The sequence below is a fragment of the Oryctolagus cuniculus genome, chromosome 4, assembly GCF_964237555.1.
Source record: "Oryctolagus cuniculus chromosome 4, mOryCun1.1, whole genome shotgun sequence".
Lineage (NCBI taxonomy): Eukaryota > Metazoa > Chordata > Mammalia > Lagomorpha > Leporidae > Oryctolagus > Oryctolagus cuniculus.
Window position 1 is genome coordinate 146,951,540 of NC_091435.1, and position 16,627 is coordinate 146,968,166.

General features: G+C 52.7%; 2 protein-coding genes across 32 annotated transcripts in view; one reads left to right on the forward strand and one right to left on the reverse strand.

The window, feature by feature from the left end:
• Positions 1 to 8,884, reverse strand: part of CEP63 (centrosomal protein 63) — a 47,767-nt gene extending 38,883 nt beyond the window's left edge. For 9 of the 29 annotated variants that reach the window (XR_011388198.1, XR_007908721.2, XM_070072796.1 and 6 more), the window contains exons 1-2: positions 8,349 to 8,593; positions 1,500 to 1,568 (exon numbers count right to left, since the gene is read on the reverse strand). Coding sequence is in view for 26 of the 29 variants with exons in the window: in XM_070072796.1 (XP_069928897.1) it covers positions 1,500 to 1,568; positions 8,349 to 8,479 (200 nt within the window). In the remaining 3 variants the exon portion in view is untranslated. Of the gene's footprint in view, positions 1 to 1,499; positions 1,569 to 4,089; positions 4,148 to 6,701; positions 6,740 to 7,300; positions 7,323 to 8,348 lie in introns of those variants that run through there. The other 20 variants (XM_070072801.1, XM_070072790.1, XM_051818615.2 and 17 more) reach the window with 8 other exon arrangements.
• ANAPC13 (anaphase promoting complex subunit 13) lies at positions 8,639 to 15,962 on the forward strand. Of its 3 annotated transcripts, none has more exons than XM_008266210.4 (3): positions 8,639 to 8,843; positions 10,883 to 11,029; positions 15,169 to 15,962. In XM_008266210.4, exons 2-3 carry the CDS (start codon positions 10,931 to 10,933, stop codon positions 15,292 to 15,294), a joined length of 225 nt encoding a protein of 74 aa, XP_008264432.1. In that variant the 5' UTR covers positions 8,639 to 8,843; positions 10,883 to 10,930; the 3' UTR covers positions 15,295 to 15,962. The 3 variants fall into 3 exon arrangements, with proteins under 3 accessions (XP_008264432.1, XP_002716344.1, XP_069928905.1); XM_002716298.5 differs by lacking the exon at positions 8,639 to 8,843 and adding an exon at positions 9,023 to 9,907; XM_070072804.1 differs by lacking the exon at positions 8,639 to 8,843 and adding an exon at positions 9,110 to 9,364.
• Positions 15,963 to 16,627: the final 665 nt, after the last annotated feature.

The window sequence follows — 16,627 nt, forward strand, 5'->3', positions numbered from 1 at the left end:
TGTAAAAATGCTGCCAAGATAAAGTTACCTGAAGTGGAACAACTCCAACCAACCAGTGACCAGAAGCAAACAGCACATCCGGGCTCTGGCTTTGGCCCATGTTCCGATGACTATTTACTCCATAGACACTTCATTTGTCTCTAACAGGCAACCCAAAGCCAAGCTGTTCAGTCAAGCACAAGACTGTGGCTGATGGAGTGAGACTCCCATAACTTACAACGACCCCTTCTGTAACATTTTAGGGAAGCTTTTAGAACAGAGGCAAGCCTTAACATCATGTTCTCACCTGGCTGTGATAAAAAGCCTTGGAAGCAAGCCAGCTGTCATACAGGAAAATGATAAGACAGTTTGAGAGCTATTGTAAGAAAACTCTCCATGGGCCAGCTTTATTCCCACCTTACTCTTAGAAACCTACTGCACCTTACCTTAGGATTGTAAACTTACTCACGCTCTTGGAAGAACCAGATGTTGCAGAGATGGAAACAGAGGTGGACACAGATGTAGTAGACTCAAGATGCTTCCAGGAATAGCTAGAAAGCTCTAACTACTAAGCCCTGCATACTTCTTTTAAAAAGCACTTGTTCAGGGGCCGGCGCTGTGGTGTAGCAGGTAAAGCCGCCCTCTGCAGTGCCAGCATCCCCTATGGGCGCAGGTTCAAGTCCCAGTTGCTCCACTTCCAATCCAGCTCTCTGCTATGGCCTGGGAAAGCAGTGGAGGATGGCCCAAGTCCTTGAGCCCCTGCACCCACATGGGAGACCAGGAAGAAGCTCCTGGCCCCTGGCTTCAGATCAGCACAACTCTGGCCAGTGCAGCCAATTGGGGAGTGAACCAGCTGACGGAAGACACCTCTCTCTCTCTCTCTCTCACTCTCTCAAATAAATAAATAAATCTTTAAAAAAAAAATCACTTGTTCTCAGTATCACAAAACCTCTGCCCTTTTGCTTTTTCACGTCGAAAACTCCAAGTGGAATGAAAGGATCCAGCTTGGCGCTGGGGTTGTGGCTCAGCAGGTTAAGCTGCCACCTGTGATGCCAGCACCCCATGTGGGTGGCACTTTGAGTCCTGGCTGCTCCAATTCTGATCTAGCTCCCTGCTAAGGGCCTGGGAAAAGCAGTGGAGGATGGCCCAAGTGTTTGGGCTCTGCCACCCACATGGGAGACCTGGATGCAGCTCCTGGCTCCTGGCTTGGGCCTGGCCCAGCCCTGGGGGTCAATCAGCGGATGGAAGATCCTTTTCTCTCTTAGTAACATTGCCATTCAAATAAATAAATCAATAAATCTTAAAAAATAAACAAACAAACCTTTAAAGAAAAAGCGTCCAGCTTTACACTGCTGGGGTGAGGCAGGCAGCGCAGAGACGCCATCCACAACGTGCCAGAGATCAACTTGGCGGCTGCTCAACACCTCTGCTTTTACCAGCAAAGACCAGTAAGGCCAGAACGTAGCTTGGCTACGCCTTCTAAACGGCAGTGAGAAGCCAAAGGTCAAAAGCAAACTTACCCACCATGCCCCCGATTTTGCATTCCTTCCAACAAAGCCTCCATCACCAAATCTCCTTTGCTTTGGCCACTAGGAAAGGAAAAAAATATCATGAGAAAATTCATTTTTAAGTTCTCACATTCCAACTTACAACTTAGGACTGTGAAAAAAAACGCATAAAAATAACTAGGAAAAAAATATAACACTTCTTAATACGACTGTAGAAGCAAAGGATCCCACTTAAAAATATTAGGACCAACTAAAATCCTCAATAAAATTCTGGTCAATAGAATGCAACAACACATCAGAAAGATCATCCACCCAGACCAAGTGGGATGTATCCCTGGCATGCAGGGATGGTGCAATGTTTGCAAATCAATCAATGTGATACACCACATTAACAGACTGCAGAAGAAAAACCATATGATTATCTCAATAGACGCAGAGAAAGCATTTGATAAAATACAACACACTTTCATGATGAAAACCCTAAGCAAACTGGGTATGGAAGGAACATTCCTCAATACAATCAAAGCAATTTATGAAAAACCCACAGGCATTGAAAGGGGGAAAAGTTGGAAGCATTTCCACTGAGATCTGGTACCAGACAGGGATGCCCACTCTCACCACTGCTATTCAATATAGTTCTGGAAGTTTTAGCCAGAGCTATTAGGCAAGAAAAAGAAATTAAAGGGATACAAATTGGGAAGGAAGAAGTCAAACTATCCCTCTTTGCAGATGATATGATTCTTTATTAGGGGATCCAAAGAACTCTACTAAGAGACTACTGGAACTCATAGAAGAGTTTGGCAAAGTAGCAGGATATAAAATCAATGCACAAAAATCAACAGCCTTTGTATATACAGGCAATGCCACGGCTGAGAAAGAACTGCTAAGATCAATCCCATTCACAATAGCCACAAAAACAATCAAATGCCTTGGAATAAACTTAACCAAGGACGTTAAAGATCTCTACAATGAGAATTACAAAATCTTAAAGAAATAGGATACCAAAAAATGGAAAAAAAAAAAAAAAAGTAGGACCAACTAAAAGAAAAACCTTTAAATTTAAATTCTCCAAACTGCTGGTCCGCACAGGATGGATCCATTACCCCAGTGTCCTACGCCCAGTTTTCTGAGGGTGGGAAATCACTCTAGCAGCGACACTGAAACAAACCGCCTTACAAGGGAAAGGGAGAAGCTGGGCTCACACAGGTAGAGGGAAAGTGTAACTTTTTCTCTGTTTTGTTTTGTTTTGTTTTGTTTTTTCCTTTGTTAAAGATATTAGAGGGGCTGGTGCTGTGGAGTGTAGGTTAATCCTCCGCCTGCGGCGCCAGCATCCCATATGGGCACCAGGTGGAGTCTCAGCTGCTCCTCTTCTGATCCAGCTCCCTACTATGGTCTGGGAAAACAGTAGAAGATGGCCCGAGTCCTTGGGCCCCTGCGACCGCATGGGAGACTCGGAAATTCTTGGCTCCTGGCTTCAGATCCGCACAGCTCCAGCCATTGCAGCCATTTGGGGAGCGAACCAGCAGATGAAAGACCTTTCCCACTGCCATGAAAGGGGAGACACAGCATGGAGAATGGAGAGTGGGTATGAGGGAAAGCCCCTTCAGTTCAGAAGCGCCAGCCTGTGGTATGTGCTGGTTCTCACCACAAACCTTCAGAATGCTGGTCACCTCAAGCCACAAGTCATCAGGAAAACTGCTCTTTTTCCTGGGGACTTCAAAGCCCCAACTCTGAATTACAGCTTTTAGAAGGCAGAGAAGTTCTGCCTCATGTAAAAAATATACTTCCTTTATTCAAAACAGTTCAGTGTTGTACTAACCACTCTATATAATGAAAGACACAGTTCTTTTCAAGGAATTAATAGGCCAGTATAAGACAGAAAAAAAATTAAGCAAAACTGTTCCCCAGTGTGGTAAGTGTACAGTGATACATGAATGCCCGAGGTGTCCCTGATGAAAACCCGGGACAGTGCAGCCACTGCAGCTCACCTAACACCAGGAAGGAGGATTAAACAAGCACAGCCTACACCAACGTCACACAAAGAGAAACCTGAAGAGAAAAGGCCCATGACCTGTTCTGCCTTCCTCCAAACAAGAGTCCAAGTACAGCGTAACTCCTTCTTGGGGCCACTTGCAGGAGAGCTGGGAAGACAGACGGGGTCCACTCTATCTGGAGACCTGGCGTGGTCCTCTTTTGCAACTACCCAGCTTTGAGTGCCCTTGTGCCTCAGTGTTTGCATCTATGAACTTAGAGGCCTAAGCAATAATCTCCAAGGTTTCTCCCAGCTTTTGCATGAAGTCCCAAAGGCCAATGAATGTCCACTGCCATTGTCAGTAGCATCACTTGACAACCGCAGGTAGCAAAGTGCTATGAATGACCGCTGCTGTGGTCATTCAATTGTATCACTAGTAAAATCACACTTCTCTAGGTCATATTAGTCTTAAACATTCATGTACTTGGTAATACATAATACATTAATGTTTTCTGGAAGGCATTCTGTAACTAACAGTATTTATAACAGAGGCTATGTCACTGAGCGCTGAGCTGCTCCGCCTCGCACACTCCCTAGTTCAAGCTTCACAACGTTCATAAAGACACTCACTGAGAAAGCTGAAGGCTGAAGGGCTGAACAACCTGACCACAGCACACTACAAACCATGGCCCTGGGGGTCAGAACAGGCCGCGTGACTCTCAGGTCACAACCAGTGTGTGATCTTTGTGTTTTTACAGTATTCCCGAGCTCCAAATACATCAGCGACTCCTTTAATACCGCTTCTTGGCAAAAAGCAGAGCTAAACGGAATTGTGACATCACCACCACGGCCACCAGGCGGCAGCAGCGCAACAATGAAACAGTCCAGGTAAGGAAAATTGCCATTCACAAACAAAAGTAACGGTCCAAGACCAAGACAAAGAGATCCCTGTTTAAGAAAATGGGGGTGGGAGGGAGGAACCAGCAACACCTCTGTGGAAAATAAACTCACTGCGGTGCTGTGCTCCTTTGCTGTGTGTGTGTGCATGGGCAGCCACCACACAGGCCCCGTCCTCACTGGTAAGGGTCAGGGAGGGCAAAGCCTCGCTCTCCTGTGGACGCTGGTCATCTCAGCTGCTCACGACTACGTCACGGGTTTTCTCCTGACTAATCTGACCTGCAATCCCATCTATGCACTCAGTCACCTTGATTTCTTCTTCGCCTGTGCTGTGCGATGAGTCACTGTGTGCAGTTCATAATATTAAATACTGTTTGCTAATCTGCCACTGGCACGAACTGCTACTGTGGCTGAATGGAAACCTGTAGCTCTCTCTACATTTGGTACTATCTTACTCATCAACAAACAAGACTGACTGATGGCTACTCTCCTTTGGAGCGAAGGCTGTTTTAAATCAGTGAAATCTGGAATTGGATGGTTAAAGGAAATTCGAGTTTTTTTCACCAAGTCTGGGGAGCAGGGAAAACACACTTTATATCTTATGGAAAAAAAGATGCAAGCAGATGTACGGCAGTAGGCAGATCTTCAACGTTAATAGCCTGGTCTAAAACGCTGAACACCTGTGCACTCCTAAGAGCGTGAATGTGCCTCACCCTCAAGTCCAGTTCAGAGGAGGGCAGAAGTGCTCTGTCCCTCTCCACCTGCCTTGCCAACACTGGGGACAACAGCTGACAAACGGCGGCTGTACCAATGAGCAGAATTTTCTACCACTTCCCAGAAAGGCTCTGCTGAAACAGAGGGGGGAATCAGCAGATGACGTCTTCGAGAAATCTTTCAAAATAAAAACGAAGTTTTCAAAAACCTTTCCACACTATGACTCAAAATCCAGAAAGAACAGGAAAGACTGCAAAATGTGAGTAAACTTTTACGAGGAAGAAAAACATGCAGAGCAAAATTAAGACAACTGACGGCCAGATCTGAGAGCTGTGCCACAATGGGTTAATCACTCAACGACAAAAAGCGCTTATGAAAATTTATGAGGAGATAACCCAAAGAAAAATGGGCAGCACTTTACAAAAGAAACGCAAGTGACCTTCAGCACAGGAAAGGTGCTCAGCCTCATCCTAAGACAAACAAACTTGGTTACCTTCTTCCTCCACAAGCAAACTCCAAGGTCAAGTCTGACAACAACTCTGATGACAAAGCCTTGGGGACACAGGCCCTGGGTACAGCTCCTCCAGGACACAGCCTAGGACGGCTACCTAACTGACCCAACAACACTACTTCCAGGAAGCTAGCCTAAAGATACAGTAACAAAATGACCAAGCAACAGGAACAAGGGCGGCACCCCAGTGCCATAGTAGGAAACACCACAAAAGCTCATCAACCTACTCAGGGAGCTTCATCCCCAGTGCAACATTCTGAAACTGTAAAACAGAACCACTACATGTGCTATGGAGGAATCTACAGGGGATCGCTGTATTAGGCAGAAAGAAAATGGACACAAAAAAGTAGGTGCAAAAATTATACAAAAATATGTCCATGAAAGGCCTTCTAAGAAAGGAAGGTGCCCACGTCTGGGTTTGCATGTGGTACTTTCTTTACAGAAGGGCAAACTCAACATTAGTAAAGCCAAAGCCTGCAAGGAGGGGTGATGAACAAGAGGGGGGGACAGGACACTCGGCTGCCCTGGACTGTGTATAGTTACTTGTTGTATAAGGCTACACTAGTGTCCTGCAGTGTCACAAGTCTCAAAACAAACGAAAAAACTCATCTACTGAGTGGATGCCACAGGACAAAACGGACTCATAGGCAGTAATTTTACTTTGTATATCACTAACGGCGGAAGAAACCGTAAGCACCATTCAGGAATCCTATTCTTAATATGAGAATGGTACTAGTAATTGGAAACCGTTATATATAATATATGACAAGAAAAAGAGCAGTCAAAGAATGTGAGGCCTGTATATTTCTTTCAAAAAACTCTAAGTCCTAACTGAACCCATGCCCAACTAAGTACAAGAAAACCTCTCCCACCCAGCCTGGGGTCTCTGAATGCCACCTCCCACCCATGAGAACGAAGGCTCGGTGGAGACCAGAAACAGATACGAGAGCCAGGAAGACGTTTTACCAGAAAGCTAGGAAATTATCACAACTACTGGTTGGATGAAATGATACCAACTTAAAAAATAATGGTTACAATATGCTGAAACAGCTTAACTATATTACAGTCTATCAGGTGCATGACCAGCACTTCTTTAAAAGGCAAAAACCCTCATGGTTACCTTCGGAGGTTGCTAGGCCACGAACTCATTACTGTATTCTGAAAATAGAGGGAAAGAATTAAGCAGTTTTTCTTGACTTTCCTGTACAAACTCTATTTCAGGGTAGTCAAATGGCTGACGAGGGCAAGTTCTTTCTCACAAGACTCCCAGCTAATACATGTTGAAGGAATGGCAAGATTTCGAAAAACTGCCACTTTGCAAGCAGAAACTTCGATAATGGCTGCAGGCGATCTAAATCCATGAAAGGCTTTCACCATTAGAGAGAGAGGCTCCAGGGGGAACTTCGCGATGAGCGGATTAGGCTGACATCTCAACCCTCACTAGACTTGGCTTAGTCTGTCACAAAACTCAGACACTCCTTCCTCGCTGATAATGCAAACGAATGCGATAGGAAGTACAATGTATCACCTATGGAATCTTCCTCCTCCCCCACCAAAAAAAAAGGTAGATTCTACCGCTGTTCAAAAGAACCTTCTGCAATTATGTAACAATTTTACAGCTGCACTGTTCAAACAGTAACCACGGGAGGAGCTGCAGCTGTACCAAGCACTATGCAATGCAGAACTGGACTGTGTGCTCTGCCATGTTAATCAGCGTACCCGCTGCAGCTGGCTAGGCGGAGGTGCAATTCCAGGGGACCCAAGCACACCTCGGGAGGCAAACAGGTCAGTGTAGAACAGCAGAAAGAGGCCAGAGAGCCGTTTGCAGGTAGGATTTAAAAGGTCTATCAGTCAAGCACACAGGGAGATCTCGGGGTGAGACCTGGGATCAACTACACACAGGGATGGGGCAGCTGAAGAAACCCGAGCCCCGCGGAGGCCCACAGTAGGGAATTCTGATCTCCACAGGTGTGAGAGTTCTGTGGCTTTGTGCAACTGCAGAAACCAACCTAGCTCTTGGGGGCGGAGGGGAGGGCTAACATAAACCAGAAATTCAATGCCTGCAACTTTGAGGTCCATGTTGCTTTTTGCAAGCCGACAGCGTGCGTGCGGAGCAGGAAGGTAGCCGTGAGAGTGGCCCACACAGAGGAGCGCGGGGACTAATCGACCTAAACAACCCTTAGAAGCGAGTTTATGAACTTGACTCGCACGGGCTGCAGAGGGCAGTGTCTAGGTGGTTACACATCTCTAGCCCATTCCAGTTTCAGGGCCTTGCTAACTAGCAAGGAGCTCAGCAGGAAAACCAAGGGCACCGCCTTCCGAGCAAGCGAACACAGACTCGATCACCAAGCTACATCCGTTAAAGATTCAGTATGCAGCCCGTGTCGCTCCTGGTTTCCTCTTCGTAAACTCAAACTACACGGGGAGCAAAACTGTGCAAACGCGGGGCGTCTGAAGCCGACATCGGGGGTCCGACCCTGGGCTCGGGGGAAGCTGCTTCGTGCAGCCCTAAACGAACAGGAGCTTCCGCCACTGTCCCAGGGCCGCCAGGGCACCGCAGATCCAGCCCCAGGAGCCTGGTCGTGTAGGGCGTTACTGAGCAACCGCTCCAAGCCATTTCCTTCTATGTGAATATGAACGTCGAGGGCGGCCTGCCTCCTCCAACCCCGCCGACGCCACCCTGCAGCCTCCCCGCGCAGGGAGCACTCCACGCAGCGGCGCCCGAGCCCGCGACCCCCCTCCGGCCGGCCTGCGGGCCACGGCTGACCTCCCCGCAGGGCCGCACGCCACCGCGGACTGGGCCACGGCCGCCTTCGCGGGGCCACAAGGCGTGGGCGGGCAGGCCGAGGGGCGCCCCTGGTGGCCGGCGGGCTGCTGCAGAAGCCAGTCCCGGGCCATGCGGCCGCGCGGCTGGGGGCACCAGGTTGGCCAGGGCCTCCGGACCAGGACACGCCCGCCCCTCGCAGGGGCCTAGGTCCCCACTGGCGGTTACCCAGCGGCCGCCGCGAGCGCGCCCGTGGCCTTCCCGTCGTTACCTCGGGACGGGCCCGCGCACGCGCGGCGCCGCCGATCTTACGTCCTCCCTCTGCCGCCGACACGTTCGTTCCGCCCACTGCCGCCTCACCCCCCCCCCAACCCGGACCGCCCCTCCGCGCGCATAAATGGGCTCACCCACATCCGGGGATCTGGGAGACGGGCGAACGGGTCACGTGGTGCCGGGGTGTGGCCGGGAGGAAGCGCTGCTGCTTTGGGCCGGGTGCTGGTAAGAGTTTCCTGCGTTCGTGGCGCGGGTCTTGGTGTGACGGGGTCGAGTGCAGCGGCCGCGGCCGATGCCTTCACCTCACCCTTGGAGTGTGGCGGGCTGGAAGGCCCTGACGTGGCGGCCCCAGACCTCCCCCTCCTGGTTTCCCCAGTTGGTAGCGCCCGCCTCGGGCCGGAAGCCGTGGTTGTGGGTTGGCCTTCCCGGTACGGTGGCCTGCGAGGGTCATTTGTAGCGCCACAGAAAAGCTGGGGTGGTGTTTTGTCTTTGATCGTGTAAATGCTTAGTCACAAAGCTTTGGGAGACAGAGATGGACAAGACGTGCCCCTGTCGCAGGGAAGGCACGCACTGTCTGTCTCCCTTGTTGGCGCCAGGCACGGCGCCCCCAGGACAAGTAGGGCTGGTTGGCACACTGGTCAGCGGTGGCCCTCTGGCCGGTGCGGAGAGTGGTGTGACGGGAATTTGTTGATCAGGGCCGGGGTTCCCGTGAGGCATGCAGAACGGAGCCTAGCCTTGCTGTAGAGGTGGTGATTTAATCCTGAGTCCTGGGTCTGGGGTCCGGGTCCGGGGCGGGGGGCAACCTAGCCCGGACACCATTCCCTGCATGCAGTGGGTTCACCTGAAGTCGCCAGACTGCAGGCCAGCGGGGAAGGCGAGGTCTGATGCAGAGGCGCTAGGGGCAGGATTTCAGAGCGGGAGAGTGGGACTGGGCGGGCGGTGTTTGCGGACAGGTGGAAGAGACCTGCTGGGGGATCCTGGTGCAGGATTTGCACCTGCAGCCAGACAGGCGTGCCCGAGCCGCGGGCCGCAGAGCTGAGCTCGCTTGTGTCTGGATGAGTCAGGACCGAGGTCTCCGGAAGCTTTTATAGGAGGGGGCTCTGCGAGGGCCTGGGAAAACCAGCAAAGGGGACAGACTGCACCGCATATAACTGCACCTGAGCCTCAGGAGCCCTGAAGACAGGCTCCTTCAACGAGTCGCCGCGTGGTCCTGGGCCAGCCTTGGGGCCCCACGCGGCTTGCTGGTAGCGGAAGGAGCGCCTTTGCCGCAGTTCTGCCCGTTCACCGAGGTTAGAAACCTCTCCGCACCCCGACGCGGGTAGAATTACGGTCCAGGGGTTAGGAGCCGTCTTGCTGTTAGGAGAGCAGAGGCCCGTGGATGGAGTGGGATCCCGCCGCCCGCCGAGGTTTTCTGTGTGCGCCTCCGCAGTGTCAGATGCCGGGAGGGCCTGAGGGCGCCTTTGGTCCAGTGGAGTGCGGGCCGTTGGGATTAACGTGGAGGAACGCTAGCGATGAGGGAACCTGCCAGCCAGGCCTCTGCATGAGGTTGCAGCTGCTCAGGGGACAATGAGGCTGGCAGGAGGCATCTGTGCACTGAGTGCAGCTGGGAGTGGGGAGATACCATGGTCCCTGAGAGGGGGGAGGGAGACACCATCGTCACTGAAGGGCGGGGGGGAGATACCGTGGTTACTGAGGGGGGTATACCATGGTCCCTGAGAGGGGGCAGGGAGACACCATCCTCACTGAAGAGCATGGGGAGAGGGGATGGGAGGGGAGATACCATGGTCCTTGAGAAGGGGGAGTGGGGAGATACCATGGTCGCTGAGGGGGGCGGGATGGAGATACCCTGGTCTCAGAGTGGGGGAGCAGCCTGGGATGCCCCAGTTGCTCACCTGGAGGTGCCCCTCTCGGAGCTCGGCCGGGCCACTGTTTTAGGAAGGAAGCAAGCTTTCCGACGCTCTCGCCGTCCCTGGCCTGAGGCCTTGCGGCAGGCCTGTCCTGGCCACGTCCTAAGGTGTGAGCTGAGCGCGTGCAGTGCGCTCCTGTGCTGAGGTTTGAATCGGGGCAGGTGCAGACGGATGGATGAGTCTGTCCAGAGGCGCTCACTGCACAGCGTTTGTCGGCTGACCGGGCGCAGGAACTCTGGTTTTTAAGTTGTCACTTGACCGCCTGGAAGAGGACCTCTTCCTGCCTTCACGGGAGGCTCGGGAATGCCTGGGCAGTGCTGGTGCTAAGTCCACATCTTTCCTGCCGTCCCGTTTCAGAAGGAACCCCTTGGCGTCCGGCTCCGCCGAGATCAAAGCCACGGGAACATGGACAGTGAGGTGCAGCGGGATGGAAGGATCTTGGATCTCATCGACGACGCTTGGCGGGAAGACAAGCTGCCTTACGAGGATGTGGCGATACCGCTGGTAGGTGGCGATGGGGCCCGGGACCGTGGCTGGAGGCAGGGTGTCCAGGGGCTGTACCAGGAGGGCAGAGAAGTCGGAGCCGCGGGGGCGTATGAGCGTCTCAGCCCCACAGAGCAGTGTGGTTCAGAAAGCGGAGGTAACCAGCACGGCCAGGGGTCTTGCCAGGGCTGCGGCGCCACCCTCCGGAGCCGTGTTCTGGCTGCCACAGCACAGCCGGAGGGAGACCGGACAATGAAGTGTGCCGGACAGACAGGAGCAGCCGCATGGAAGCTAACCGGGGCCCCTGCTTCCCTCGGCCCTGTCAGCTGCCGACGTTTCCAGAACACGCACCTGTCCTGCGTTCCCTGGGAAATACTCGTAAGGTGCCTGGCTTGTCTTCATAGTGACTGGGCCAGCGGGCTTCGAGGGCACTGTTTTCTGCCCTCAGTTCTAGAAAATGCTTCTGTCAGGTGTTAGCTGAGCCGCACGTAACAAGCTGAGCCCGCAGGTAAGTAAATGTGTATCAGGCCTACCAAGGACAAGGAGGCCAGGGCCTGGGGACTATGCTGAGAAGAGCGATTCAGAAAATATGAGTTAGAGGTTGTTTCCCTGCTGTTTGCAAAACAATGACTGTTCAGCTCACCCGCATTTTGATTTAAGTGAGAAGTAGTAGTAGTCCCATGAATGAGCCGCTTAGTTCAGGTTTAGGAATCGGTCAAAAAGTGGAGCAGACGGATGATCACAGCGAGTGTTTACGAAATGCTTTGCCTGAGGCTGGAGGCAGCCTTCACCCTGACCCTGCGAGAGGCCCCGGAAGAGAGGCGATGTCGGGCCCATTTCATAGGGAAGGGGTGGGATCAGAGAACGAGCGTGTGCAGTCTGCTAGCTAACAGACCGGCTCCGTGGCACGTCTGGGGAGCCCCACACCCCGTCTGGAAGCCTTTGTCCCTTCATTCGTTCATGCGACAAGCATTTCTTGCAAGCCTACTGCGTGCCACGGGGATGGGAACGTATTCTACAGCTCCCTCCCCCGAGGGCTCTGGAGAGGCCACACGTACACCTGTGTGGAGCCTGCCCGCCTGGTAGACCAGGAAGTGGCTTCAGGGAGAGCGTGACGTCTGAGGACTCCAAGGTTGGCAGGGGTTGACAGGGGCACTGCCGCCGAGGGCTGGCTGCTAAAGGCCTGGGGTTGTGAAAGACGTAGGAGGTGGTGCGACGTTAGCAGGCGGAGAAGCGGGGCCCAGACTGGGTGTTGAAAGGCCTCTCGGACACCACGCCTGGACCTCTCCTTAGGACATCCAGGAGTGATGATCTTCAGGACTGAAGACGGCCACGCTCAGATTCGGCTTTTGGAAAGTCACTTGAGCAGCATTGCTAGAGGTGGTGTGACGTGGAGAAAAGCGCAGGTCACCAAGGGGAGGCCGTCACAGGCGTCTCGGCGAGACAGGAGGGCCTAACAAGGCCAGGGAAGTGGAGTGGGCTTGCGGATCCCGGAGGTGCTTATGGCACCGTCTGTGGTGGGGGAGACCGGCCTTTCCCTGCTGGCTTCAGGTGGTGACCTGGTCTTGCTGCTGACCAGGCCCTTCCCCGGTCTTGTCTTAAAGCGGCATCCGTGTACGTTAGCGCTTGCTGCCTAACAAAGCACGTCGAAGCCTGGTAGCTCCAGACAGCAGCCGGCACCTCACGACTTTGTGGCTCAGCTGGCCAGGGCTGTGGGCTTCCAGGATGTGCTTGGGAGATCCAGGCCAGTGTCACGTGTCCGGCCGTCAGCAGGCTGTCGGTGGAGTGGCCGTGGTCTCTCCTGACCCAGCAGACTAGTCCAGATGGCTCAGCTCAGTCTCGGGCACCCAGGGCAGCCTGAGGAGCCTGCTGGCTCAGGATCTGGCCTGCTTGCTCACGGTTGTATCACGTGGCCCGAAGGACATGGCGTGCCCATTCCAGACACAGGGTGGGGAAGTGGCCGCTTCGTTTTGTTAGGAGTAGCTGCAGGTACCACCGTGGGATTTTTGTTTTCTTTTACGTTTATGTTTACTTTGTGTAAAAGGCAGCGACAGATTCACTCTCCAAGTGCCCACAACAAGCAGGGCTGGCGGAAGCCTGGAACTCAAATTGGCCCCCCACATGGGTGGGAGGGACCCAAGCACCCAGGCCGTGGTCACCCGCCTCGCAGGGCCACATCCGCAGGCAGCTGGATGGGAAGTGGAGGAGGCAGCCCTGAACCCAGGCCCACCTGTACAGGATGTCGGCGTCCCCAGCTGGGTCTGCGCCCACTGCCCACCCCTGCGTTACTTCTGCGCTTCTCTGGCACATGGGCCGTCTAGAAAGCACTCCACCAGTGCAGAGAAACGAGGCAAAGTCAGCCTCCTCCAAATCAGTATTAGCCGAGGGCCTTTGCATTCATCGTCATCTCTAAGCAGCTTGAGGACCAGGCTGTGTTTCTAAGTTGAGCGCTCCTGTTACTGCTTTTTCAGAAATAATGGCCTCTTCAATCTGTGCATTTAAATCTTGATCTTACATCTGTACAGCGAGATGAATGTGCTTCAGATGCGTTTACACTCATTCAAGTGCCAGTGTATTTATACATTAATATTTATGGGGCATAATTTTGAAGTGTTTTCTGTTCACATATTTATTGCAAGTTGGAATCCAGTAGGAAATCGTAAGGGTAAGTTCAGATCATTGCAAAAAAAAAAAAATGAGTATCAGTGAACTCTGATACAGAGCAGTTTCTGTGCTGATAAATTTAGATTTAAATATTAGGAAACAGTCCCAGGTTCTGCTAAAGTGTGGCGCAGGGACTTAGCCTTGTGGGAAGCTCCCTGCTGGTGAGTTGTGACTCGGTGTTGGCTGTGTTTTGTGTTGCTCTGCTCGTCCACTAGGGGGAGGTCTTACTCATTTTGTTAGATTTTCAGTTCCTCCACACCTCCCTACCCCTACACACATACACCCACCTCTTCATTGTAATACAGGCCTGCTGGATGCAGAATAGTTTGGGGATAGTTTAAGATTTATTTATTTTTTATGTGAAAGGCAGAGGAGACAGAAAGAGGGAAAAATCTTCCATCTGCTGGTTTACTACAACATCCAGGCCTGGGCCAGGCCAAAGCCAAAGCCAGAAACTCCATGCACTTCTCCCAGTTACTTGGCACCGTCTGCCAGCTCCCAGGTGCATTAGCAGGATACGGGATTGGACGTGGAGGCGGGACTCAGTCCCTAGCTCTCCTGTGTGGGATACCCCTAAGCAGCTCGGCTCCCTGCACCGCAGTGCATACCCCTGGATACACTTCATGTGTGGAGGGAGCATGCCGGCAAAACTGGTATTTTAAACCATACTCTCCCCCAAAACCCCTCCTGTTGGTTCCTGGCAGAGTCCCTCAGCACTAAGGACAAGGGCAGGTGTGAGCTCTGGGTGCCCCGCATGATGCTGAGCACTGGTGTCCAGTGCTTCTTCCATCCTCTGAGACGGGGCCGCTGCTTTCTCCCGTTGGCCAGGGAGGGCACAGGTACCTGAGGCTTTGCTGCGCTGCCCAGGGAACCCAGCACATGCAGGGTTGTGGCGTGGATCCTGGTTGCCTGCCAAAGCCTGTGTCCCTAGCCCTCCTGCCCAAGTCACGGTGCCCACTGGGCCCTGCTGAAGAGAGGCGGGCCAGGTCTGAGCCGTGCTCCCGATGTTTTCCCCACATCTGTTCCCCTTAACACCTTTGGAATACACGTAACAGTGGGTTGCCTTTGCCTAGGCTCCTGTAGCTTTTACTTCTCAGTGCTCTTTGGGTTTAAGAAGTTAATGCAGGGTGGGCACTTGCTGCAGCAGGTTAAAGTTGCTGTTTCGCATGCAGCATCTCATAGCGGAGTGCCTGCTTCGAGACCCAGCTCCACTTCTGATCCGGCTTCCTGCTGTTGCACACCCTGGGAAGCAGCGGCCGATGGCTCAAGTACTTGCGGTCATTGAGTTCCTGGCTCAGCCCAGCCCAGCCCTGGTTGGTGTGAGCATATGGAGAGTGAACCAGCAGATGGAAGATATCTCCCCCCGCCTCCCCCATATCCCCCTCCGTCTCTGTCTCTCCTTCCCTCCCCCACAAACAAAGTGAAAACTGTATACGGTTTTAAAGGAGTCGCCGCGGAAGGTGTGCCTGCTCTGAGTGTGCACTGTGCCTTTGCAGAACGAGCTGCCTGAACCCGAGCAGGACAACGGCGGCACCACGGAGTCTGTCAAAGAACAAGAAATGAAGTGGACAGACCTGGCCCTGCAGTACCTGCACGAGAACGTGCCCCCCGTCGGGAACTGACGCCCCGCCTCTCTCACCACGGGTGTTTTGAGAATACATACACAGGAAACGTCTCTTAACCTCCTGAGTCAGACTGGTGGGAAACCAGCGCTCCGAGCCGCGTGCCCGCCTGGCCTGTGGCAGCGCACGTCTCGGGAGCGCAGACGGTCTGGCTCCGTACCCCTGGAGCTCTGCCGTCGCTCACCCGAGTTTGAACATGGTTGCTTCAGCGTTTACCTTTCTGGCTTCGCTTCACCGTCAAAGCGCCACACTCCCAGCCACTTAGACAGTTCCTGTGACGCGGGTGATTGAAAATGCCGAAGAGGAAAGGAGGGAGCAGGCCTCGGACCGCTCCGAACTCCTGGTTCCCCACTTGCAGAGGTGCTCTGAGGGCACTTGGTCTGTAGCTGTTAGGGCTACACAGATCTCTCGTGCCCTGGGCACTGTGACGCCAGAGCTCCCCCGTGCCGTTTGCAGATTTTGGATTAATTTACAGATTTAAAAAGTGTCTCTTCCCCTACAGCTTCCTTTGGTGCTGCTGGGAAGAACCTTCAGCTAGGTGGACCACGAATCGTATCTAATAATAATGGCATATCTTCATTTCCCTAAGCCCTTTCACATGGAACCGGAGCACCCTCACGTCAGGATTTAGCTAACCGCTTGTTTCAGTAAACACTTTGCAAAACACACTCGTGTATATTTGCCTCTTGGAGTTATCTCTGCGCATCCTTTCTTCCCTGGGTGTTTGTCTGGCATTAGGAGGAAGCAGTACATCACAGCACGAATGAGGTGATCTTAAGGTGTCAGCCAGAAACACACACCAACTATCCAGGCACCCAAACAGCCAGGGCACCTCTTCCCCCTGGGCTGTGGTCCTAACTAGGAATCATTCTTCAGAATATAGATCCCAGGCCGCCAGTCCCTTCTGGAACCAAAGAGAGTAGAGAAGGGAATCACGGTGTTTAGGAAGAAAATTGTATAGCGAGAGAAGAGTCTTCCAGAAAAGTGAGATATCTAGAAAATCTTCACTCTCGTCTCACTGAATGAGGTCTTCCCTGCAGCCTCTCTGGTCTGTGATGTCTGAGGCGTTCAGATGCAGGAACTTTGCGAGCATCGCTGGGTCCTGCAGCCTGGCCTCTCCCTGGAATACTGGTAGACCAGTAACACATGCGAGTTCGCTGGGTTTCAGCTGTCAGAACATGACGCCTGTAGCGGTGTCGTTTGTTTACTTAGTTTATGATGCCCTGTCATCCCCAGGAGCGGCCTCATTGATCAAGTGTATGGACCACAGTACTCTGCAGCCATAGCTCATTATGTCAAGAACCAGGTCCCCAACCTGGTGGCCAGGCAGATG

What these genes read in the sequence shown, in the direction of transcription:
- ANAPC13 (XM_008266210.4), top strand. Translation starts at nt 10,931, where the DNA reads ATGGACAGTGAGGTGCAGCGGGATGGAAGGATCTTGGATCTCATCGAC. An exon ending in AGGATGTGGCGATACCGCTG is followed by an intron (nt 11,030 to 15,168) that starts GTAGGTGGCGAT and finishes GTGCCTTTGCAG; the next exon opens with AACGAGCTGCCTGAACCCGA.